Source organism: Palaemon carinicauda, chromosome 3, assembly GCF_036898095.1.
Source record: "Palaemon carinicauda isolate YSFRI2023 chromosome 3, ASM3689809v2, whole genome shotgun sequence".
Classification (NCBI taxonomy): domain Eukaryota; kingdom Metazoa; phylum Arthropoda; class Malacostraca; order Decapoda; family Palaemonidae; genus Palaemon; species Palaemon carinicauda.
Window position 1 is genome coordinate 75,759,861 of NC_090727.1, and position 26,500 is coordinate 75,786,360.

Sequence of the window (26,500 nt, forward strand, 5' to 3'; positions counted from 1 at the left end):
GACAGACAACCTGGTCTTGTTAAGACCCATTGTCCACAGACAAAAAGGAGGGAAGACGCAGGCGTTGAAGTTGTCCCACCATCACCGGAATGCATCTTGCCAGAGTCTCGGGGTCTGAGACTGGGGGGAAGAATAGCGGAAGCTTGAGGTTCCAAGCTGTCGCGATCAGGTCCCCCAGACCAGTACTTGCTGGTTACCCAAGGTCAAAGACCCCCAGGTACACTCTCTCTACGAGGCTCTGCTCGGATAGTCTGAGAGAACATTCCCCTGCCTGGAATGAGAGAGCCGATGGTGGTATTGAGAGAATCTCAATCATCCCGGTATCTCTACTGCAAGATGTGAAGGTGTGAAAATGCGTCCCCTGCTGGTTAGAATACGCCAGAATCATGAAGTCGACGCGCACGGGGCAACTCGGCAGGAGCTGTAGGATCTGTAGAGGGGCCAGACTAGGGCCCCTAAGCCTGCCTGAATGATGGAGAGGTATCCTTCAGGTCTTGACCATAGGCCTGGACCGGAACATGCCCCCCCCCTTTCCTTTGACGAGTCCGAGAACCGCATCAAGAATGTGGGGAAAGGACGAGAATATCCACTACCATCAAGAGGCTCCATAGGTCAACACCCATTGCAGGTCTAATAGTTCCGCTGGTCCCATAGGGCCAGGGAGTCCGGTTAAACATTGCCTGAAGCCAGCGGAACTTGGATCGCCCCACATGGAACTTATCCTGAGGCGACCGTTCGGACTATAGACGGGTCAATGAGGAAAGGAGAACTAGGAAACGTTCCAAGGTAGGGCTGAGAGCTCTGCTTGACTGAGAACAGGTACTGCGACTCTCCTCAGTCTTGCCACAGTCAACCGAAAGGAAGGCTCGGAGGATGTGGTAACAGAATCTGGCGTCCCCAGGTGGTCACCCATCCAAGTACCGACGTTGCTTAACCTCGCTGGACGGACGAGAAGCAGGGTTTCCAACGTGGTAAGGCCGTTGACTCAATATCATGGCCAGATACTCCAGATGTTGAGGCAGAGGAAGAGAAGGCTCCAAGCAAAATACCATGAGCCCACACTCATGGTAAGTATCTGGAAGCTTGTCCCGGCGCTGAAGAAGGTCGAACCCGAGCCTACCGGAGTTGACCAGCCCTCCAAACAGCAGAGGAGGCGGAAGCCTGCACCTGAGCGGCCAAGAGGAAGGCAGGGAGAGTTCTCTGGGGAAACAAACCTGCTATGCCACGGCGGGATAGCCACACTGCATCATAAGCAGGAATACTTGCAGTCTAGGCTGAATTCGACGAGCACCCTGGAAGATGGATGGAATGGAAACTGAAAGTACCCCTCCTTCCGATCCAGGGTTTAAGGAGTCCTGTCGCCTCGTTACCAGTCTGATCGATTCTGCTGGTCTACGCTGGCCGAAGTTTGTTCGACAAACTTGATCAGGGCTGAGAGGTCGACTACGGACATCCCCTCTCAGATCCTTCCTTACAAGAAAGGATCGACTGAGGGGGCCGGGGGTGAAGCTGTCGATGATCCTAAGGAAGACCTTCGCCTAAGGTATGGATCATTCTGCCCAACCGGGCAACTCTGCTGACGCTATGGCATAGAGGTTCAGAGACACTGAATTCGCTGACAGAGACGGCAGGCGCGATATCCTTGGCTAATCACAGAGATTGTGCGGGAATGGGCATCGGGAAGCTGTCATTCGGATGAGTAACCTTAAGCATCCTCCCAGCGAAAAACCTGCAATCCTAGAGTTCGTGAACTCCTTTTAGGACTATGCCCCCCCGGGGGAGTCTCCCGTGCCATCTGTTCCTGACAGGAGGAAACTGCAATTGGACACCTTGTCCCAGTTGTCGTAGCCGATAACTTAGGCCGACGTGGTTGAAAGAAAAGGGCGCTGGAGCCATGCAGAGTCTAGAAGAAAGCGCCTTGGAGGAGTGAAAACGGAAGTCGATTTCCTCCGCACAGCAGCTGTCTAAGTCTCCGTCCTTGGGCACAAACAAACTCTTCTCAAGGATGGAAGGGTGTCTGAAGTCGTCGACCTCCACAGATGAGACACCCGAAGGAAGCCCTCAGTCAGCGCATCCAGATGGTACAACATCGAGCTTGTCCGCAAGTTAGATACTTAACGACGAACGGAAAGCCCCCCCGCCAAAAATTCTTCCAGGGAATGACGGGGAAGGGCTAACCCAGGTTCAGGAAAGAGGAGTGTTGCTCAGATCTCCCTTAAGTTTCTCCTATTCTTGCAAGTGCCATGCTCTGCGTTTACGGGGTGAGGCCGTGTTCTGGAAATACGCTCCAGAAGAACTCGCCAGGCTGGCCATGCTGCGAAAACCCCATTGGGAATCGTGGTCGCAATCACCCTGGAGCTCGCGCGACGGAAATTCAAAGATTTTCGCGTGGGCGAATGTGGAAGCGCCCATGCGCGGTAACGCAAACGAAGGTGAGCGAAGGAGCGCAGAAGGAGGGCGAGCGTGGTAGGAAGGGCGAGAGCTGGTGGTCGGCGAGCGATAACCCATAGACGAGCAATGGATACTGCAAGAAATAAGCCGACGTTTGTGCGAAGAAACACTGTAGGTTCGCGCTACGGAACACCATCCGTCCGCGCGATGGAAAAACCGTTGGTTCGCGCGTGGGCGAACATTGGAGAGCATGGGCGCGGACGCGCATGAGCGTAGACGTGCGGGCACGTGGTCGTGTGGGCGCGCAGGCGAACGGTTGCGCGGGCGCGCGGGCGAGCGGGCGAGCGGGCGCGCGGGCGAGCGGGCGCGCGGGCGAGCGGGCGCGCGGGCGAGCGGGCGCGCAGGCGAGCGGGCGCGCAGGCGAGCGGGCGCGCAGGCGAGCGGGCGCGCAGGCGAGCGGTCGTGAGGGCGGGCAGGTGGATGAGAGCGAGTCCGAGGCGGCGAACGCAAGCGTTAGCGCGATGGCGAGGAAACGCGCTGCCGCGTGGGCGAGGAAGACCGCTGGCAATATGGATCAACAAGCGATCGGTGGTGATCTGGTGAGCGCTAACGCGCAGGTTGGCGATGGCGCGTTGTGTTATGCCGACGCGATGGTCGAGCAGCATGCGCAGGTGGGCGATCGCGAGCAGCATGTGCAGGAGGGCGGTCGCGCGATGGCGAACAGCATGCGCAGGTGTGCGGTCGCGCGATGGCGATCAGCATGCGCAGGTGTGCGGTCGCGCGATGGCGATCAGCATGCGCAGGTGTGCGGTCGCGCGATGGCGATCAGCATGCGCAGGTGTGCGGTCGCGCGATGGCGATCAGCATGCGCAGGTGTGCGGTCGCGCGATGGCGATCAGCATGCGCAGGTGTGCGGTCGCGCGATGGCGATCAGCATGCGCAGGTGTGCGGTCGCGCGATGGCGATCAGCATGCGCAGGTGTGCGGTCGCGCGATGGCGATCAGCATGCGCAGTCGAGGGTCGCGCGATGGCGATCAGCATGCGCAGTCGAGGGTCGCGCGATGGCGATCAGCATCCGCAGTCGAGGGTCGCGCGATGGCGATCAGCATGCGCAGTCGAGGGTCGCGCGATGGCGATCAGCATCCGCAGTCGAGGGTCGCGCGATGGCGATCAGCATCCGCAGTCGAGGGTCGCGCGATGGCGATCAGCATCCGCAGTCGAGGGTCGCGCGATGGCGATCAGCATCCGCAGTCGAGGGTCGCGCGATGGCGATCAGCATCCGCAGTCGAGGGTCGCGCGATGGCGATCAGCATCCGCAGTCGAGGGTCGCGCGATGGCGATCAGCATCCGCAGTCGAGGGTCGCGCGATGGCGATCAGCATCCGCAGTCGAGGGTCGCGCGATGGCGATCAGCATCCGCAGTCGAGGGTCGCGCGATGGCGATCAGCATCCGCAGTCGAGGGTCGCGCGATGGCGATCAGCATCCGCAGTCGAGGGTCGCGCGATGGCGATCAGCATCCGCAGTCGAGGGTCGCGCGATGGCGATCAGCATCCGCAGTCGAGGGTCGCGCGATGGCGATCAGCATCCGCAGTCGAGGGTCGCGCGATGGCGATCAGCATCCGCAGTCGAGGGTCGCGCGATGGCGATCAGCATCCGCAGTCGAGGGTCGCGCGATGGCGATCAGCATCCGCAGTCGAGGGTCGCGCGATGGCGATCAGCATCCGCAGTCGAGGGTCGCGCGATGGCGATCAGCATCCGCAGTCGAGGGTCGCGCGATGGCGATCAGCATCCGCAGTCGAGGGTCGCGCGATGGCGATCAGCATCCGCAGTCGAGGGTCGCGCGATGGCGATCAGCATCCGCAGTCGAGGGTCGCGCGATGGCGATCAGCATCCGCAGTCGAGGGTCGCGCGATGGCGATCAGCATCCGCAGTCGAGGGTCGCGCGATGGCGATCAGCATCCGCAGTCGAGGGTCGCGCGATGGCGATCAGCATCCGCAGTCGAGGGTCGCGCGATGGCGATCAGCATCCGCAGTCGAGGGTCGCGCGATGGCGATCAGCATCCGCAGTCGAGGGTCGCGCGATGGCGATCAGCATCCGCAGTCGAGGGTCGCGCGATGGCGATCAGCATCCGCAGTCGAGGGTCGCGCGATGGCGATCAGCATCCGCAGTCGAGGGTCGCGCGATGGCGATCAGCATGCGCAGTCGAGGGTCGCGCGATGGCGATCAGCATCCGCAGTCGAGGGTCGCGCGATGGCGATCAGCATGCGCAGTCGAGGGTCGCGCGATGGCGATCAGCATGCGCAGGTGAGCTAGTAGCTGGCGAACCATGTTCCTTCAGAAGTGTTGGACAACGTGTGTTACAGCCGGCACGGCTGTAACACACGCGGGCGATCCGGAGATCGCCGAGAGACAGGTGATCGCTGGCGAGCTGATGATCGCTGACGAGCAGAAGGCTACGCGTGGAAGCCTGCGCATAGAAGAAGAGTCCTTGACCCCGACCTGAACCGAAGTTCTAGATCGCGAGGGCGAACGTGGGCGCACAGGGCGCGTAACAGGAACCAACAGAAACAGCAGGGATGATCATCTTGAAAGCGCTGACGAACAGGAGAGCGCTGATGAGCAGAAGAGCGCCTGTGTGCTAACACTGAGCAGGAGCAGGAGAGAACACAGCAGAAGGGCGCGCAGGGAAACCCTGACACGCAAGGGAAGAACGCCCGTGGGGGCAACCCTTTGCCCCGAAGGGATCGTTGTCCGCCGGGAGACTGATGTCCGTCGGAAGACCGCTGTCCGTCGGGAAGACCGTTGTCCGTCGGGAAGACCGTTGCCCGTCGGAAGACGAGATCAGACTGCTGTCCATCTGCACCAAGGCGGAAGATCGAGAAAAAGGAGTTGTAGGCTGCAAACGGAGATCCAAAAAGGTCCTCAAGCACCCTTGTAGGGAGATGAGAGGCCCTTACGACGAGGCGGACGGTGGGCCTTACGGCGAGGGAGGCCAACAGCAACAGCAACAGAAGAAACCTCCGAAGAGGAGTCTCTATGAGTGTACTCTCTCGCGAACGAAAGAGAAACACTTCGTGGAAGAGACTGGTCAGCCAGTGACCTAAAAGGAGCAATCCTCCGAAGAGGAGCTCCTGCAGTTGCCCAGCCCCTTGAGCGAAACTGCAGGTGCGACCGCTCAGCACCAAGAGCATAGTCGCACGAAAAAAAGGCAAGAGAAGAACCCCCCAAAAGGGGAAAAACTCAAGCCTGGACAGGAAAAACTTCCATCGGAAGGAAAGTTACCCGCCCAAGGAGGCAAGCCTCCTGAGAGTTCTAAAATGAACTGGAGAGCTGTCCGTCGTCACGGGAGTACTTCCAGTAGAAGGAGACACGCCCCTGACGAAAATACAAGGGGGGAGGCAGCAACAGCCGAATCCCCAGGACTCAACCAGACAGCTCACCGTTGCCATATTACAGAAACGAACTAGATCGGTAACTGTAAAAAAATAAAACAAATAATATTAGTACACATTCATTTCCCCGGGAAGGCTCCGAAGAGGAATCCCGAGGGAAAGGAACAAGAATTACACAACAGGCACGTGCCCTCACAACCACTTACACTCACGGAAGGAGAGCTGTAACCAAAACAGAATTATAACAATTATAATTATGTAACTATGTAATTATGTAATTTAAAAATGAATGAACACTAAAGAACGAAAACCCCCAAAGGAATCGTTCTACAAGCTGAAAAACAAAAAACAACTACAATTAGATTCATAACTAATTGAGACACGTACGGCGTAGCAACCCCCCACACGGAAAGGAAGCTACAAGGGCGTAGTAACACGTATTAAAAGGGTGAACGACCTCAAGAGAGAGAGAGAGAGAGAGAAAGACATAAGTCAAACTCGATCGCCACCCATAAAATTACGCCGTGGTGGCCTAACTGCCGAGGACTCCACGTAGATATCGTACACTACACACACAAATCTGAAAAGGAAACTTACTTATTTCTATACTCAAATATATATACAAACATGAAAACATGTTTACATATATATTGAGTAAATGAAAAGTAAGCGATTAAGTAAAGACAAAACAAACAATGGCTGCCAAGAGAGGACCAAGACAGAGACGTCTGTCACAGTCCGAGCCAAACGTGAAAGTGAGTATTCACCTGTGTGTGAGGGGGAGGAGGGGTAGCTAGCTACCACTCCCCTACCCCCCCGCTAACTAGCGCGGGGGTAATACACCCTCGTTAAATTCTAATGGCTCGCCATTTCAGCTGCGCTAAAAGGTAACCCTTTGTAAATAGCGTGGTTTGTATTTCGGTTACGGAACAAATATATTTTTTAAGAAATAAAATAGAATTGCCTTTGAGGATATCTAAAGTATAAAGCTAGAAAAAAATGAAGATACTGAAAAGCAGATTAAATTTTGCAATGTTAAAATTAGGCATAGAATCCTTAACAGAACATATACATTTGAGAGAGAGAGAGAGAGAGAGAGAGAGAGAGAGAGAGAGAGAGAGAGAGAGAGAGAGAGAGAGAGAGAGAGAGAGAGAGAATTTCAGTTACGTCAGAGGACAGTCAAATAAGTAAAATGGCCAGTGATAACGGCAAAGAGAAAGAATTAAAAGGACTTGAAACATCCTCCCTCCACTGTAATTAAGGAAGAAAAGGTTTGAAACACATATTTCCAAAAGGTCAGCAATTTAAGTACTGGTTGTCAAAAGCAAGTATAACCAAGAGATATGCATTCACTATCAACAAATATTCATTGAACAACACACAAACATGAAATATAAAGGGCTTTAACTAAAACATACTAAGGTGCTATTTAAGCAATAAAATGTAGTTGAAAAATGTGATGAATTATCCTTAAGACAATCATCACAGCACTGTTTAGTAAAGGATTAGACACACTCCAAACCAGTATTCATGCACAATTCTTACCTCTGTGCATGATTCTTTTGGAATGCATGTGATCTAGAGCAGAACATAACTGTACAAAGTACTTCCATATAGTTCTTTCTGGGATGAGTCTCTGTTGTTTGCGGAAATGCCTGATCATCCGGGAGAGGTCTCCTGCATCCGCCAATTCTAAAACTATATTCAGTTCATTATCCTCGATAAATGACGCTAAATACTGTATGATGTTAGGGTGGTTTAGTTTCTGAAATAAATAGAAATTAAAGCATTACACTCATGATCACCATTTATTTGCAGAATGGGATCAATATAAATCAATTGCACCATTCATGGCCCCATTCTTAATCAAGAGTGACATAAGTACATCATTATTCAATATTCAAATTGTGAAATGATTAAACTATTGCTATTAATTTTTCTGACAAAGTTAAAAATAAACTGTTACCTCTAAAGTAATCCAACAATGTTCTAAATCTATCTTACCTCTGTACTCTATATTATCTGTAAGATTAGTAAGGAAATAGTGTACTGTAGGTATATCCGTACTTATGATAAAGAAATTCATAGTGGAGAAAGAATTCCTGATACAATTTACATATATTTTATATATACAACATAAAGTAGCATACTTATGGTAATCAAGTCCCCTTGAGAGAACTTTGGTAACATTCTACTTTTGGTTGGATAATACAGTATTATCACAGTTGGACTTGTAACATATTGTAAATAACTAACAAAAACATAACTAAAGCAAGAAGTTAATCTAACTCAAGTCTCCCACAAATCTATGAGTCGACTCCATGAGGAAATGATTGGAGAACTCCAGCCATGTCTAAGGACTACTACTGTATAAATTTTCTAAAGCAGAAAATTTTGCAAGAATGCAAAGCTCATAAAATATCAATACAGTTATAACTACATCCTAAAATTCAGTCATAAATTATAAATAAAATCTTGAGGCACACTTAATAAAAATAAAACCTATCTCTTACTGTATTTCAAAAGCTACGAAAATAGGCTAATCAAGTAACAACAAAACTTCTTGATAAAAGGATAAAAATTTACATCTTTAGGAATACTTCGGTGCAAATTTGCAAGAATTACTTTGCTTGATTTAAGTGTCTTATAGAATGTATACTACTTAACTCTGTGAGCATAAGGTTCCTTACATTATGTTACCAGACACAAAAACAGTTTGGAAAAACCTATTATTACCTGTAAAAGATTTATTTCTTTCATACAGTCTAATCTGGCTTTGGAGTCCATCATCTCGAATATCTGGACCTTTTTTAAAGCCAACACTGCTTGATCGATCCGGCATCTTGCTTTGTATACAACACTGAACTGGCCTTTCCCTATCTTCTTCTGAATATCAAAGTTTGATAGCGTCCCATATATGGAGTCGCTAGACGAGAGCTTGATAAGCTCTGATGCTGCATCCATCACTTATTATTATAGCAAACCATCAGAAGAACATCTGTAAATAAAAAAATCCTACATCAAATTGCTGTACAGAATTTGCATTGTCAGTCAAAAGAGAGCAACGTTAAACCAGACTTTACAGGTCTTGATACAAAACTTCAATTCTCAAAGTGAATAATGATTCTCAAGTAACAATAACCACATTCCCTTACATTACCTAAAGACCTGAGAGAAATGCTAATCAAGTCATGATTCCAAGGTGAAGAATATGTTTTAAAGGAATAATATTACAGTACCATTAAATAAAAACAAAATAAAAATAGTAATGTTTATCTACAGTATAATTACAGTACAATAAAGCTTTAAAACTTTGACAGCATAATAGCAACATTTCAAGGGGAGGAATATGTTTTAAAGATTACAACACTGCACAATATTGTACAGTAAAGAGTAAAGTAATGAACATAACATAAAATAGTATTATGGTTAATTTCTTTCAACATCAATTTGACTGTAGTGTTTTAGAAACAACATTCAAACGGAGTATAAATAATTCCGACCTAGTAACCATAATGACTTAAAATGTAATGAAGACATAAACTTGGTAATATGGCTGTTTACTTTCCACAATATTAGAAACACCTCTCATATAAAATGATTTTCTAGTAGTTTTCATAACAGGAATTTAATTTCACAGGTTGTGAACAATAAAAGCAAAGGTGATATTATCTTTAATGTTTGGAGTGTTATCCTAAATTCTACAAGCTATTGAAGGATGGCCTACATTTGCACTCCATTTACGGAGACCTCACAGCTTCCAATACAATCTACAAATGCGGAAACCTTAAATTGGACAATTTCTTAAATTAATAATCATGACAAGCAAATGCTCTACTGGATGGCAGTCAAGAGTGGTTTCAGTCACACAATGAATAGTAATGCTGCTCTATGGATTGAGGAATGGTTGGGGTGCCAATACTTCAACCTGATGAGTCATCATCAGTTACTAAAGTACATGGTTTATGCTGATCATAGCCGGGGTGTTAAGGGTCTTGGCCATTGTCCATATAGTACGTGCAAGCATTTTGTTTTGTGAGACACTGAGTGACAGAGAAGTGACTTGTTTCTTGCCTCTTTCAAACATAAGTAACCTTTATACCCTTTTAACCTTTTCTGGTCTCTCTCACTACAGTACTATATTCTTTTGAAACCTTAGTAAATTATCAGCAAAGCTCTTTTACAGAGTTCTTTCTCTAGCTTTTTGTAGTACAAGTTATATCTTGAAGTGCCTGTTTTCAATCATAGTTACAACATACCACAATTGACGAACTATCTGCCACATAATTCACAGATTAGGTCAATAGAGTTGGTACAATTTGAGGAAATACACCCAAGTCATTTCCATTTGAATGCAATGGTGCATGGCACTTACCCCAGGTCTGTATTACAGACTCTCAAAACTTAATATGGTGCATTGTGCCGTACCTTTTCGATGGTATCGAAGGGTCTTGGCAGAAACCTTTGTCCTCTCGGTTATATTTCTTCCCAACATACAATTTAATTTGGCTTTCCTCCCACCTAAAATGTTTAACTCTTCTAACTATCATGCAGTTTGTATTCACCTCTCTCAAGATCAAATCACCGAGGTAGACCTATGGAAATTTTAAATGGATCAAACTGACCCTTTTAAACTACAGCATAGTACTTTACAATTAGAAACAAAATAGGCAATAAAGATCTCTGACACTGGCAATAAAGATCTCTGACACTGACTTAAGCGTTAATTAGGCCACTTCATTAGACTTTGTCAAGTCTAAAATACAGCATTTGGTAATAGCTTAACCAGCCTTGCATTACAAACAACATCAAGATATACTTTATTAATCTAAAGGTGGATTTTGTAAATCATACACTAATAAAGGTCATGCGTTGGTTAATGTGAGTTTAATTTCTCTCCAATATGGATTGACTAAGTGCCAACAGTCAAATGATGATGATAGTAGTTTTCCTACATAGTGTTAAGGGTAAATTATTGTTAAGTAAGATAATTATTGATTAATGAAGGAACACTGAAAATTTTGTATGACCCAATTTGAGCTTTCCAGTGTCTTGCAGTAATGTGCATGTTCATTTGTTTATCATACCCCCTTTAGGAACTCTGTTTCGTGGATTCCTTTCATCTTTTGTCAGCTGATAAAACTTTTGAAAATTGTCCTTTCCAATTCTGAATATGCATTCTCAAATTACAGTACAGTAAGTCAATTTCAACTTTTGGAGCCCAATTAGGAGAATGAGTGATAGTCCTTTAAGACCTATCACATATCTAAACAAAGCAGTTTTGTAAAATCAACTTTGTACTCATAATAATTCCCTTCAAAATACATAGCCTTCTATCAGATGAAAAAATGCAGTCCATGCGACTATTCATTCGAAAATACGTAACACAAAATCACTCTTAATCAGTTTTCACCAATGTCAGCTTATGAATGTTGGCAGCTGATGTTGGATCAGATGTAGAATTGTTTTGATAGTCTAAATGATTTCAATAGGAAATTCTATTTTTTTTTTAGACAGAAGACCCTTCTGATAGTGGGGGAGGGGGGCAGTTAGTCTCCATCTGACACAACACTCTGGCCTATGATAGATTAGAATGTAAGTACTGTATTACTAACATATGCTAGTCTCTAGCCAAAATTAAGGATATGGTCCCAAGTAGAAGCTCTTGCCAGTAGGGTACATTTTTTTTTAAGAGAGAGAGATTGCACACATGAACTAGTCTATGCATTACATATCTTGTCAACTAATGTTCTGGATTTCTGAGCATCCTGTGAGTCACTATTACTGTTAGCAGTACAGTACACCATTCATTTGTTTTTTTCCATTTCCCTTTCTAAGCCCTAGATAATTTTCAATTCTAGGAAGATCAAGGAGATGCACAACAATGAATGATTTGCCAAACAATAATGATAAAAAAAATTTTAATGCACAAGATAACCTGTGATAAAAATAAATTCCAAATAAGTTTAGCAAGAAATAGAGTAAAGATACATAAACCAATATCTTTGATGCAACACCTCTTGGTCTAGTTTATTAGATTAAATCATAAGTCACAAGTACCTTTAGCTACCATGAACTTTGAACAGGATTTTAGCTGTATAACCCCAAGCAATAATACCATTTCAATACCACCCTGTCAGTAATAGGGTCTGGCTTACAACCACTTGGGTTGGGTATTAGGCCCAGTACACACTACGATTCATGATGCCCGCAGTATTGAGTAGATGCGATGAAAAACGACATTTTCAACACGAAACCGCACCACCAACATGTTGATGGCTTGATCTCTGTGGCAGTGCTCAGTGTTGCGTCAGCGTTTAAAGTGGGAGGACGTACGTTGAGCTCTCCAACTCCAATAACTCGCTGTCTCCCATTGAGTGGACAAGAATCAACACTTCATTTTATTTTAATCATAATAATAGTAATACTTATAATAATGATAATAACTTTAATGATTTTAATAATAATAATTCTATTAATAATAGTAATTCAAATAATAATAACATCAGTAGTCTCTCCTGGTGGAGTAAATCATAGGCATACGTCCTCTCTCAATGAAAGCTGAACTGCAACTAGGCAGCTAGCACGCAAAAAACAAGTGAACAGTGTTGCATTACAGTTTGGCTGCTAGTCATTTTTTCAACACCACGAGGTTGATACATGAATCATAGTCTGTACTGGACTTTAAGTACTTTTTTAAAAAATAGAATAAGACAGCACAAGTACTGTAATATGATCAATAGCTATTCAAGTAAATTCCAAGCCCTTAATTCTTTATTCTTTCCTCCCAACTTACATTGAACATGTTGCCATAGACAAAATGCTTCCCAACCAGTAATGGTGGTGGGCTGACTACGTAACTACTAGAGCAGCCACCACAGGGCCAAGAACAGCGTTGAAGATCTTAAGAATGCAGAAAGTTTTTTGTCTCATCAAACTTCATCACCTGTCCGATTGCAGTGTCTTTGTAGTCAAAGAGAGATCAGACTTTGTGACCTTTACAACTATCTAATACCTCAACCCCCTCAAATCTCGAAGCATATGCTCTTACAAGTCTCATACAGTCTGAAAGACGTGTTCTGCGACAACTCTTTTATGGTTCTGTCAGTGCTAAGGAAGAGACACCGACACTCAGGCATAAGTTGTCAGGTCCTCTTGAAAAGCTACAACTGGAGAAGAACCTCTTCTAGACAGAAGATTGCCAACATTCCCAAGTACACAGCTGCTGTCAACCATAGTTATCCACAATTCTCCTGTGCAGAATTTCATCAAAGAGGATAAGCTTGATAGCCTCCAACCATAAAGTCCAACCTGACCCTGATGACAAACTGTATGCTAGTACAGTACATTCCTTTTGGCCTGGACTGTACTTGGCTGACAGTTCTATGACATTGGTACAATCTCCTTTGTGTAGCCTATTAGCATTGTCAACTTGTCTAGGAGGGTGGGGAATATGACCACGCCCCCTTGCTTATTGATACAGTCTCATATGGTGCAGTTGTCGCACAACACTATAATAATGATAGCCTCTAAAAACATTCTTTGAAAATTTGCAGTTAAAGAGTTACTGCTTGCATTTAAGGACAAAGCAGTGCAAAAGTACTTCCACAGACCACAAACCTAAGGTGACCAGGTGCATGCCCCATCCCTTATTCAGCACATCTGAGAGCAGTTGCATGTCCAAAGGTACAGAATTGGAAGGGACTTTCTTGGCGAGGTCTTCCTCATCTACATCCCAGGAAAATTAGCCTATGCCTCCTGTCTCCTTGGGACAGGATGATTCGGGAGATCCCTGGAGGCTGACCAGAGATCCTTCGAATATGTACCATCAAAGGTATCTCTGGAGGTGCCAGTGTGGAACGAGATTCTCTCGAGGAAGACGACTGAAATACACTGCCAGTGCCAAACTAGTTGTGATCAAGAATGCTATCGAACTACGAGATGGAGGGGACAGTGGTTCAGAAAAGGTATACAGTACACTATAGCAAGCATATACCGGTCACAAAGAACACTCATTACCCAGAACTCAGCCCTGTTCTGTCAAGCCTTCCTTAGTTCATTTGTTGGTGGTCTACAAGAAAAACCTCCCAGCACATGATGGAGTGCAGTGATCCCCTCCTACTCCATATCACTTGAAAAACTTCCAAAGGTAGAGCAGAGCTCTCCCTGCTTCTGAAGCACATTCCCAGAGTTAATGCCAGGAGTAAAGTATATGCAGAAGATTGAGCGAATGGCAAACACGATGAGAGCAAAGGGCTAAACATTATTTTCAGCAATTCATGGGTTTACCAGAAGAACACCGAAGACGACTTGACCTTCCAACACCTAAAAGAAAACACTCGCTAGACAGGATGCCACAATCTATATTTGGTAAAAAGTGAATACTGTACTGTAATTGCAAACAATTACGCTCATAAATAATGTGTATATTGCTGATATAGCCACAAACTGAAGCAGGTACAATACAATATTACCAATTCAAACTAAACGGTAAGATAAAGATTAAACAGCCTTAGATAAGATGCAATAGTTCGTCTGTGCACGTTACAACCGAAGGCAAACGTGAGGAATCTTTGACAGGTGGGTAACGTGGCTACTTGTCAGAGTTCACTCCTGTTGTTAATTACCATACTGTTCACTCCTGTTGTTAATTACCATACTGTACCTTGATAACCGTTTCAACGGCTGTTCTAGCTCCACTGAAGACTTTCCCTATTCTAAAGGACGAAAGTGGAGACAGTAAAGCCACTGGTCAAGTAAGGACCAAAGGTACTAGATTAAAATGTAAAGGTAGGAAAGTTTAGGTTAGTTTGCATATTTGACATTTTTCTTGATATTTCTTGGTATTCTTAAAAAATATATTTGCCAGATTTTTACTGATTAGACACATACACTACATATGTATATTTCCGACATATGTAACACACTCATTTTAGTGGTACAGACTGTATAGCTTACTTCACTCATAAAAATCAGTTTCCAATGTATCTAATTCCAAAAAATTCAGAGGATAGGGAATGGGGAAGCATAAAACACAGGTTTGCACAAAAACTCAAGATAGTTTGTTGAAAACATAAGGGTATGAATTTTGCTCGAGATACAAACATCAGTAAAATTATAGTTACGGACAGAACACAATTTTGAAGAGAAAAAAATAGTTTTTCCTGGAGCAAATAATGTGCTTTCAATGAATTTGACCTTCATTTTAACAGCAAATAAACCAAAAACCTGTTATGCTCCATCCCCACGAGCGAACATCACTTCTTATTGCATTAAGTTTGGTAAACGTCTTTAAGCATGCATCCAAACGATGACAGTTGAGAAGCGAGAGCTTGGTGACATCAGCAGGAGTGCAAGAGTAATTGTTATACAGTTAACAAGAAAATAAACCTTCGTTCATAAAAAAAAAAAAAAAAATTGTGTACTGTATTGTTATAGCTGTGTGCTGGAAAAGAGGAAGAAGAAAATTTTGTGCCTAAAGTACGTAAGGCAATGATCTCTCTCCAGTCTTTAACCACCAACGAGCACAGCTCTCGTTACTTTGGTAAGCATACAAAAAACTTGAACCGAACTTTGCTTGCTGCTTCTATGCTTCTGACATCACCTTAAACAAAGTTCGTCAAGCAAAGCTCGTCAGTGTCGCCGGAGCTTTAGACCGTAAATACAACAATATTATTTAGAAATATAATGGTTTTTGCTCTGCCGTGCAACCCAAGCATCTTGCATGAACTAAATTAATAAGGCAAAGCTCAGTTAATCAGTCAGTAAATACATCCAGGTACTCTAGGCATGCCCAAAGTTATCTAACTTATCAATAAAAATTAAAGGCTCCAACTTAAATTTCAAAGTAAAACAAATAATCGGCCGTTTAACATATGATAAAGTACTCTAATTTCTAGCGAAACTGGAATTCGCTATAAGAAATGGGCGATTGCTGGCTAGTTTGTTTTTTTTCTCTTTATGTTTAATAGGGGCTGGGCCATAATAACTTACATATCGGTCTATTAAAATGTGAAGTATGTTTTTCACTCAAAGTCCATTGTTTACATCTAAGAGACCATTGCGCATGCGTTTTTTCCCATGGTTTGGGGAGCTTTCTGTGCATTTACAATAATGTATTTGTCAGGTGGTTTTTTTAAACTAATTAACAGCTTACAAGTACTTCCTACTAAGTTCCCGGTGAAGTACATCAATCTATTTCAAAATTTAGTGTAACTGCATTTATGTTGGAATTGATAGTGGAAATGCTCTGCGTTTAGTGTAAAGCTATCGTTTCTCATGTGAAATTAAAAAATAACAGCGAAATAATGCCTTAAGGGTCCGATTCCGACTTAATTTTTCAGGAAGGCCAGCACATTTCTACGGCAAAGCTCCTGTAAAGATTGCAAAGACAAAGAGAGAGAGAGAGAGAGAGAGAGAGAGAGAGAGAGAGAGAGAGAGAGAGAGAGAGAGAGAGAGAGAGAGAGAGAGAGAGAGAGTCGGTGTCAATCATAAGGTAAGGATTTATTTGTGATTTACTTTAGTTTTGTGACCTGGAAAGGTGAGTCCAGGTAGCAGTTGTGACCTGGGAAGGTTTGTGACCTGGGAAGGGGGGTCCGGGGAGATTGCCCCCTGCTAGGAGCTGTGACCTGGGAACTAATAGGTTAGGTTAGGTGGGTTTGTTAGGTTCTGTACCCTTTTATTATTATTATTATTACTATCCAAGCTACAACCCTAGTTGGAAAAGCAAGATGCTACAAGCCCAGGGGCTCCAACAGGGAAAAATAGCCCAGTGAGGAAAGGAAACAAGGAAATAAATAAATGAAGAGAACAAATTAACAATAAATCATTCTAAAATAAGTAACAACGTCAAAACAGACATGTCATATATAAACTATTAACAACATCGAAAACAAATACAGTATGTCATAAATAAACTAAAAGACTCATGTCCGCCTGGTCAACAAAAGAGCATTTGCTCCAACTTTGAACTTTTGAAGTTCTACTGATTCAACCACCCGATTAGGAAGATCATTCCACAACTTGGTAACAGCTGGAATAAAACTTCTAGAGTACTGCGTAGTATTGAGCCTCGTGATGGAGAAGGCCTGGCTATTATAATTAACTGCCTGCCTAGTATTACGAACAGGATAGAATTGTCCAGGGAGATCTGAATGTAAAGGATGGTCAGAGTTATGAAAAATCTTATGCAACATGCATAATGAACTAATTGAACGACGGTGCCAGAGATTAATATATAGATCAGGAATAAGAAATTTAATAGACCGTAAGTTTCTGTCCAAAAAATTAAGATGAGAATCAGCAGCTGAAGATCAGACAGGAGAACAATACTCAAAACAAGGTAGAATGAAAGAATTGAACTTCTTCAGAATAGATTGATCACCGAAAATCTTGAAAGACTTTCTCAATAAGCCTATTTTTTGTGCAATTGAAGAAGACACAGACCTTATATGTTTCTCAAAAGTAAATTTACTGTCGAGAATCACACCTAAAATTTTGAAAGTCATACATATTCAAAGAAACATTATCAATACTGAGATCCGGATGTTGAGGAGCCACCGTCCTTGACCTACTTACAATCATACTTTGAGTTTTGTTAGGATTCAACTTCATACCCCATAATTTGCACCATGCACTAATTCTAGCTCAATCTCTATTAAGGGATTCACCAACCATAGATCTACATTCAGGGGATGGAATTGATGCAAATCTCAAAAGTGTTAATCACATTTTGGCCTGTTTTCAGCCACTTACATGAACCATATATTTTTCTAATTGGTCATCTTGGGCTTATTGCTGCAAATCACTCGTTTATGTCATTTCCCCACCCATATATCCCCGGTTTCCCACTGGGGTCCCCCACGATTGTCTTTACACAAGGGGGTCTAAAAACTCATGAACGGGTGGTTTGCCCCAATAATCAAGGTCAGAAATGCATAAAACACAAGGTAGCGAGTAGGAAACATATATGGTTCACGTATTTGGCTATAAATTAAAGTATTATATATTTAACCTACAATCTAACTATAAATGGCTGTCCAATTTTATAATGGCAGGTGCACGTTGACTTTAAATTGCTTTTAATCTAATATAATGGTATAATTTTTACCTTCAAAATGTCACCTGAGCTTTCCCTTACTACATGCAATGACAGCGTGGGTATCACACCAGCTATCAATTCCCAACATGACGTTGTTGCTATCACGAGAAGTTAACTACATTTCACGATGTTCAGACTTCAGAGTTCAGACTCAGTTCAAGAAGGTCGCAATTTCGCAATCGTTCGATTGCTAAAATTCAGTCTTCGACATCGTATCATTCAACTTACCGTAAGTTTTATTAGTTGAAAATTCAATTTGAATTGATTTTATAGCTAGGACATGTATAATTGGTTTTATTACAAAATATATACATGCGATAATCAATACTTTATGTTAAATAAATATGTATTTAGAAAGTTTCCAAACACAGTGTTTCGGACGATTAACATTTGTAAACAATCAAAGGGGGTCCTTGATATTTTGACAAGTGGCGTCTATTTTAAATGAATATCATAATCATCAAAGGTAAATACTTATTACAAAACGCAAGGTCTATTAAGGAGTTCAAATTCCATTGAATGCTATAATCACGATTCACTAGAATGGATAAGCCAACTAAATAATGTTAAATTATGGAACATCATTTCAGTACTACCTCAAGTTTAAGTACCCTGTTTGTGTTATCATCACATAAACATGCTAGCAAATAACTCTAATCCTTGCAACAAACACTACTAAACAAGTAAAAGGAACAAAACATCTCACTTAAATGTCCTACATTCATAGTGGCTGGTTTAATGATGAAATGGGTTTTACTGGATGGAAGCTGTCAAAAATAATTCAAAATTGTAAAGAATTTGCAGTGCTGCCTCTTTCTCTGAAAAAAAAATAAAGCCAGAAAATCAAATGAAAATTTTCCTGAACCTCTCTAATATTATAGAATATAATTTGAACTAAAAAAATGAAGAAGACAAGGTTGTTTTACCAAACGGCCCAGTTTTATCTTGCCAATAATAATAATAATAATAATAATAATAATAATAATAATAATAATAATAATAGAATATTTGTTATTACTATAACTATCTAGTAATGATGTTTTAATCATCGACACTACGACTGGTGATGATGATAATGATTATTTAACTCCATGGATGATATGATATTATAGCGTTTTTGTCCACAAACTTTTTTAATTAAATATCTTGAAAATGTTCGACATTTACGTAGAAATTCGAAATTGGCACCGTAATATGACCATGATGGGGATGTAAGATTAAAAAAATCCTACTTACATGAAAATATTGAATAGGCCTATGGTATGTTTGACAGAAAATACTAAATGGATTACTGACAATTTCCTTTTTATTTACATTGAACTTATTTCCTGTGTTATGGGTCAGGAAATTGCCATACAAGAGATATCAGTTCTGCTGAATCTTTTTTTTTTTTTTTAGTATCAATAAAATATTAGCGACAGGAAATCACGTGCAAGTATAAGTAGACAGAAGATGGCTAGTTTGATATATTGTATAAAGAGGGTATAAGGCAACTGTTTATACTGCCTCCGTGACCTTAACATTTTCATGGTAGGAGCAATGCGAGAAGGCAGGCAAAGAATGGCGGATGCTAAAAGAAATATGTAGCAAATCAATTGTGAAATGATTGATCTTATCTCTAATCCTTCAAGCTTATTCAAGTTGGCAAATTAATGTTTTCATTTTTGTGCGCCTTATCATAGAAGGAAAGTCAGAAATCCTTTGCTGTATATAAAAACATTTTGCCTAATCTTCCTAATCGGGTGGTTGAATCAGTAGAACTTCAAAAGTTCAAAGTTGCAGCAAATGCTTTTTTGTTGACCAGGCGGACATGAGTCTTTTTATAGTTTATTTATGACATATTTGTTTTTGATGTTGTTAATAGTTTATATATGACATGTCTGTTTTGACGTTGTTACTTATTTTAGAATGATTTATTGTTAATTTATTCTCTTCATTTATTTATTTCCTTATTTCCTTTCCTCACTGGGCTATTTTTCCCTGTTGGAGCCCCTGGCTTATAGCATCTTGCTTTTCCAACTAGGGTTGTAGCTTGGATAATGATGATAATAATAATAATAATAATAATAATAATAATAATAATAATAATAATAATAATAATAATAATAATAATAATAAACACTTCTCTGCCTCCTGACTTACGTTGAGTCAATAATCGTAAAATGAGACAATTTCTCCTCACAAGGTTTCACGAGAAGTTTGAATAATGACATCTCAATTTTCTGATCTGTAACCAAAATTACACAAATTGTAATAAGGGTACGTGTTAACAACGGAAGGTGGCAGCGTTCCTTCGAAAATCAATAGGAAATTAGGTCAGCTGGTGGAATGCTGTCCAGTACAACTTGAACGCCCCGGGACTGACTTTGATTTGTTAGTACACTTGGAACAACATTACGTGTATGAGAATCAACAGGTGTCACACACTAAGAGGGCCGAGTCTAAGAGTATGTTATTATTATTATTATTATTATTGTTGTTGTTGTTGTTGTTGTTGTTGTTGTTGTTGTTGTTGTTGTTATTATTACTTGCTAGTTGGAATAGCAGGATGCTATAAGCCAAGGGGGCCCAAAAAGGAAAATAGCCCAGTTAGGAAAGGAAACAAGGAAAAATAAAATATTTTAAGAACAGTAAAACATTAAAATAGAAGTTGTCGAAAAGTTAGATACTTGATTCACAGTGTTATAACATACTCATTCTGAGTTATCAAAAGGCCATATTATTATTATTTTTTTTTTCTTTTTGGAAGGAAGGTTTCGCTCATTTACAAATCTGATGAAGATAGTGGTCACTGATTTGTGGAAATTAAATATATTATTTTTAACCAACAAGAGGATGTGATTAATACTTTTTACTTCAAGAATATAAGTCTTTGATATATTAAAATAATAAATATTCATGAGAAATATGAAGTTAATTATCATCATTAACAATTAATTATTTGATTTATTAATTTTCAAAAATCTTTGCGCCCCATTGCAAGACTCGTCAGGATGGTCAGAGAAGTAATCTGACAGAGTTAAAGAAGTTGGACAGTTTAGAAAAAATAAAAGACAGAAACAATACATTAGCCGGGGACCAAAAGAGACGCGGAAAGTGGTAGCGATGTCAACAGTACTCCGTCAAAGGCAAATTGGTTGGCATCACATGTCTTAAACTCAAGTTTGTTTTCGGGCTGAAAACTCGAGTCCATGCAAAGGGCTATAGTAAAAACTCAAAGTTTTTGCTTTTGTCTATATCTAGAATTGAAGTTCAGGAATAGAATGATTCATTGTTAATTTGTTCTCCTCATTTATTTAATTCCTCATTTCCTCTCCTCACTGGGTTATTTTTCTCTGTTGGAGCCCTTGGGCTTATAGCATCTTGCTTTTCAAACGAGGGTTGCAGTTTGGCTAGTAGTAGTAACAACAACAACAACAATAATAATAATAATAATAATAATAATAATAATAATAATAATAATAATAGCTCAAATTCATGCAAAGGAAGGGCTATACTAAAAATTCAAAGTTCACGAACAGCGCTATACCAAAACTCAAGTTCGTACATGTGGATGTACTACAAACTCAAAGTTCATGGATAGAGTTTAAGCACATGGTTTAGCTAAAAAAGTTGCGTTTATGCTCTGGGTTACACTGAAACTCAAAGTTCATGCACAGAGCTGTACTAAAACTCAAAGTTTATGGATAGGGTCATGCTGAAAACTCAAGTTTAGGTATAGAGCTATGCTAAAAACTTAAGGTAATGCAAAAGGTTATGCTAAAAAAAAGTCATTTCACAGGGCAGTGATTGAAACTAAAGTCCATGCTTAAAATATGCTAAAAACTCTAATTAATTCTAGGGCTATGTTGAAGACTCAAGTTCATGCATAGGGCTATGATAAAAACTCAAGTTCATAGTTAGCCTATGCTTTAACCTCAAGTTTATATATGGGGCTATGCTAAAAACTCAAGTTCATATATGGGGCTATGCTAAAAACTCAAGTTCTTATATGGGGCTCTGCTAAAAACTCAATTTCATAAGAGGGGCTATGCTAAAAACTCAAGTTCTTATATGGGGCTCTGCTAAAAACTCAATTTCATAAGAGGGGCTATGCTAAAAACTCTAGTCCATATAACGGGCTATGCTAAAAACTCAACTTCATATATGGGGCTATGCTAAACACTCAAGTTCATATATGGGGCTATGCTAAAAACTCAAGTTCTTATATGGGGCTCTGCTAAAAACTCAATTTCATAAGAGGGGCTATGCTAAAAACTCTAGTCCATATAACGGGCTATGCTAAAAACTCAACTTCATATATGGGGCTATGCTAAAAACTCAAGTTTATGCATGAGGCTATGCTAAAAACTTGAAATTTATGTATAGGGCTATGCTAAAAACTCAAGTTCATGCATAGATGTGTGTTAAAAGATTCATTTTAATCATGGGGCTGTGCAAAAAAAGCACACAAAACTCAAGTTTATACACCGGTAAATTCTAAAACTTGAAGTTCCCAAGTTTAAGCATGGACCAATGCAAACTTCAAGATACGATGATATCACAAAATGAATGTACACCAAGACGCACGTATGTACCGAGTCTTGTCGAGTGGCTGACCATTTCCATTCTCACTGATCGAACAAACATCCATCTTCAATATTTGCCTGTATGACAGCGTAACCACGTTCATTATCACGAGGAGCTGGGCCCAACAGAATGTAGGAGTTCCAATAAATTTAGCGATTTATCATGTGCTTCACTTTGCGTTTTCATGGCTAAATAACAACAAGTTTTGTGATCGCTGATTGGTTGGAATTATCTCGTCCAACCAATCAGCGATCCGGAAACTTTTCCGAGCTAAAAGGGCACCGCTGCGAGTCGGTGCAAATATGCATCGCTAAAAGAAATGGACTATAGATGGGTACTTAGTAGAGCGCAAACCTCCGCTGCGGCAGCTTATTTCTCGACCTTGACCTTAAAATGTAATAATTGTAGTGGATTTTCATACACTCAAATATGAACCAAATTTGAAGTCTGTGACAGCGATGTCCACACCTATGGCTGATTACGTGAATTGTACATTTTGTTTGACCTTGACCGTGACCTTTGACCTTCCAAATATTATAAAACCCAGCTTTCTACATAGCAGTCAATCACTGCAAGTTTCACTACTCTACGACTAAAATTGTGGCAATGAAGCTGTTCACAAACAAACAAGCAAACGGGTGAGAAAACATAACCTCCTTCCAACTTCGTTGGCGGAGGTAATTACTAGCGTTCAGATAGTGACATCTGGTGGAGTAATCAAAGAAGATATTAATGCTTATGACGTACCGATTACCATGAGTTATTTCACCAATGGACGAACGGAGATTATACAAAAATAACCTTTAAAAAAAAAAAAACCTCAGAGGTAATCTTCGTGGGAACGTGAGGGTAAGCTTTGGAAGGTCAAAGGTGTATAGATGCTTGACAGAACGTCAGCCGCGCAAGCTCAACCCACCCCCCTGCAGTGTCCAACCACAGCAGTGGTCTACCCAGCAAACAGCTTAAACTCACGCTCCCGGTCTGGGATCGATCTGCTGCCATGCAAATGCTAGGTGAACACGTTACCACTGTATTAGTCATGCTTTTTGTCTATGTCAGAACAAACAGTGCCTGAATGACGTATATACAGTAGTTGACATAAAAATTGTAGAGGTAGCATCAGATATGAATAATTGAGTGTTTATATACAGTACTATTAAACCGCAATACTGATTATACAGCTGAAAGCAACTTGCTTTGGTACCTGGAAATAATGTTGAAATGACTCCTCAATTTTTCCTGTATGAAACTCGGACTTAGCGACATTTAAAAGTAGTAAAACTAGGCATAATATTCGTACACAATGTGCTACCATGTGTCTTGCAATATTCGCATTGTAGTCAAAACAGGTTGTATTACTCCGTAGAGTTAATTGCATTCATTCCTTTGCACGAGACTTGGCTTCATCTTACATGTCTGTTCATAGATATCAAATTAAGGGTCTTATGTATTTAAAATTTACATAAATTATATTATAGGTAAATTTTAAATATGTATGATACTTAATTTGATATCTATGAACTTAGCTTAATTTTACAGACGTATGGCCCTTAATATGATATCAATGAACAGACATGTAAGACGAAGCCAGGTCTCATGCAAAGGAAGCATTATTATAAAATGGGTGGTATGTCTGATAGCTATCAAAATGATTCCTATGCCTTTACATGAAATAAATTTACTGGGAGGTTTTGGCATATGATGAAATTAATACAATGACAGCAACCAATTTTAGAAACGGTGAGTCATACGCGATACGATCAAGTATCTGGTGACATTAATATCTATTGATCTGTTTAAGGGTAGTATGCGCAGGAGCACAAACCCAATCTTAAGAGCGTTTTGTTCTATCATACACACACTTGTATACAATACACACACATATATACACAAACAACAATTGCAGACGTTTGTAGTCCACTGCAGGACAAAGGCCTCAGTTTGGCCATTTTCATCAACACGCTGACCACTGCGGCTTGGTGATGGTGAGAGATTTTCGTCTGATCGTTCACAGCAAACCAATCTAGCATTGGTGGCCCTGACTAGTACAGCTTTGCTGATCATGGAGGTACACAAACTCCTTCACTACGTTGAGGTATCCCCACTCAGAAAAGAAAACACCCACACACATACAAAAAAAAATAAACACACACAAACACACACACATATACATATATATATATATATATATATATATATATATATATATATATATATAAATATATATATATATATATATATATATATATATATACATATATATATATTATATATATATATATAATGTGTGTGAGTGCTGTTATTCAGAGCACGTGTATAGTTTGTGTGTGCTGGCTTGAGTAGCTAAGAGACTTATTGACCATTTCTGAAATGTCAGTAAAGCAGAATAATAACGTCTCATTTCTTATTACAATGTAGTTTGTTATTCAAATCATTGATAAGAATCGACACACAGAATCTCTTAGATTTACAGAAATGATTCACAGAAGAGAGAGAGAGAGAGAGAGAGAGAGAGAGAGAGAGAGAGAGAGAGAGAGATTAGTTTGTACAAGAGGAAAATCTAATAGGTTAATGCCAATCATGTGACACCATCAAACTTTGAGAAATAAAGAACAATTAAAATAAAATGCTTTAAAAACAGTAGCATCAAACCAGATTTATGTCAGCCTGTTCAACATAAAATCATTTGCTGCAAGTTTGAACTTTTAAAAGTTCTAACGCGTCACAAATCTATCACTGGATATATTTCTCAATTTGATGGGCATTTTACCCTGTAGATGTTTATACTTTCTGGTTGATATTAAAGACATTTTAAACTTATTTCAAGGTATTCCATGTGATATTTACCCCACCCCCCCCATATTCACCATTACATTTACTATCGGATAATACCTCTGAATATCAACTGCTCACGTAATCCTATGTCATCTATTGCCAAAATAGGGCTATGTTATGTACTGACATTGAATTCCTATGTAATTCATTGCCCAAATATGCTAAGGTATGCCCTAATACATTCATTGCCTAAGTCTTCAGCTTAGCTTAATATTCAATGCCAAGGTATTCCCTACGTCATTCAGTTTGTCATTCCATGTTCGATTTAATGACTTCAAATTGGCATTTACTTCTCTCAAGGTGACATTTGAACAAAATCAGTTGTAGAATTAAGAGTTTCGTAAACAAAGGTGTACAGTCGGACACGAATTCCAGGCACACCACGTTCTGGGGAGGTGGCCCTGTCACATATTTACACGGCGAGTAACCAACCAGGTAGCGTAAGGAGAGATGGCATCATAGGCGGGCAGGGCTACATACAGGAATTCAACACTCATTAAGGGTATGACAGTTTGTACTTCCTCGGAGCGAGGCGTACCAAGAATCCCTCTTTCCAGCTGTACTGCTCCACTCCCGGTCATTTTTGATGGTTGATATTTTGTATTCACTCCAGGTAGTTTGTAGTGGTTGATATTTTGTATTGTGAAAGCTATAATACGGGCATTTAAGTCCCATGTTCCGGCACTGGGCCCATTCAGCATTGAGAGAAAATGGGGGGGGGGGGGGGAATCACTCTGATGTGCTAAGAAGACAATGTTCAAAGAGGTTGGACTGTAAAAGGTAGGGAAGGATCCAAGAATGGATTAAAAGTAGAAATCTAATAAGTCGATGTAGTGAAGGGAGTTAATGAAATCTCCAATGCGCAATTTACTTGAAAGGCTTAATAAATATGACAAGTTACACATGGGGTATAGCCTTGCAGCGGCTATACACACACACACACGCGCGCGCGCGCACATGTATTTTTCCTAAAAGCTGTTTTGCACACACATATACAATATATATATATATATATATATATATATATATATATATATAGATATATATATATAAATATATATATAAATATATATATATATATATATATAAATATATTTATATATATATATATATATAAATATATTTATATATATATATATATATATATATATATATTATATATATATTTATACATATATAAATATATATATATATATTTATATATATATAAAT

At 41.0% G+C, this 26,500-nt stretch overlaps 1 protein-coding gene across 2 annotated transcripts in view; it reads right to left on the reverse strand.

Moving 5' to 3' along the window:
• Positions 1-26,500, reverse strand: part of LOC137638343 (serine/threonine-protein kinase Nek7-like) — a 116,613-nt gene that overhangs the window by 18,052 nt on the left and 72,061 nt on the right. The window contains exons 1-3 of one of the 2 annotated variants that reach the window (XM_068370388.1): positions 17,894-18,028; positions 8,521-8,782; positions 7,330-7,549 (exon numbers count right to left, since the gene is read on the reverse strand). In XM_068370388.1, coding sequence (XP_068226489.1) covers positions 7,330-7,549; positions 8,521-8,748 — 448 coding nt within the window. In that variant the 5' untranslated portion in view covers positions 8,749-8,782; positions 17,894-18,028. Of the gene's footprint in view, positions 1-7,329; positions 7,550-8,520; positions 8,783-17,893; positions 18,029-26,500 lie in introns of those variants that run through there. The other variant, XM_068370389.1, reaches the window with a different exon arrangement.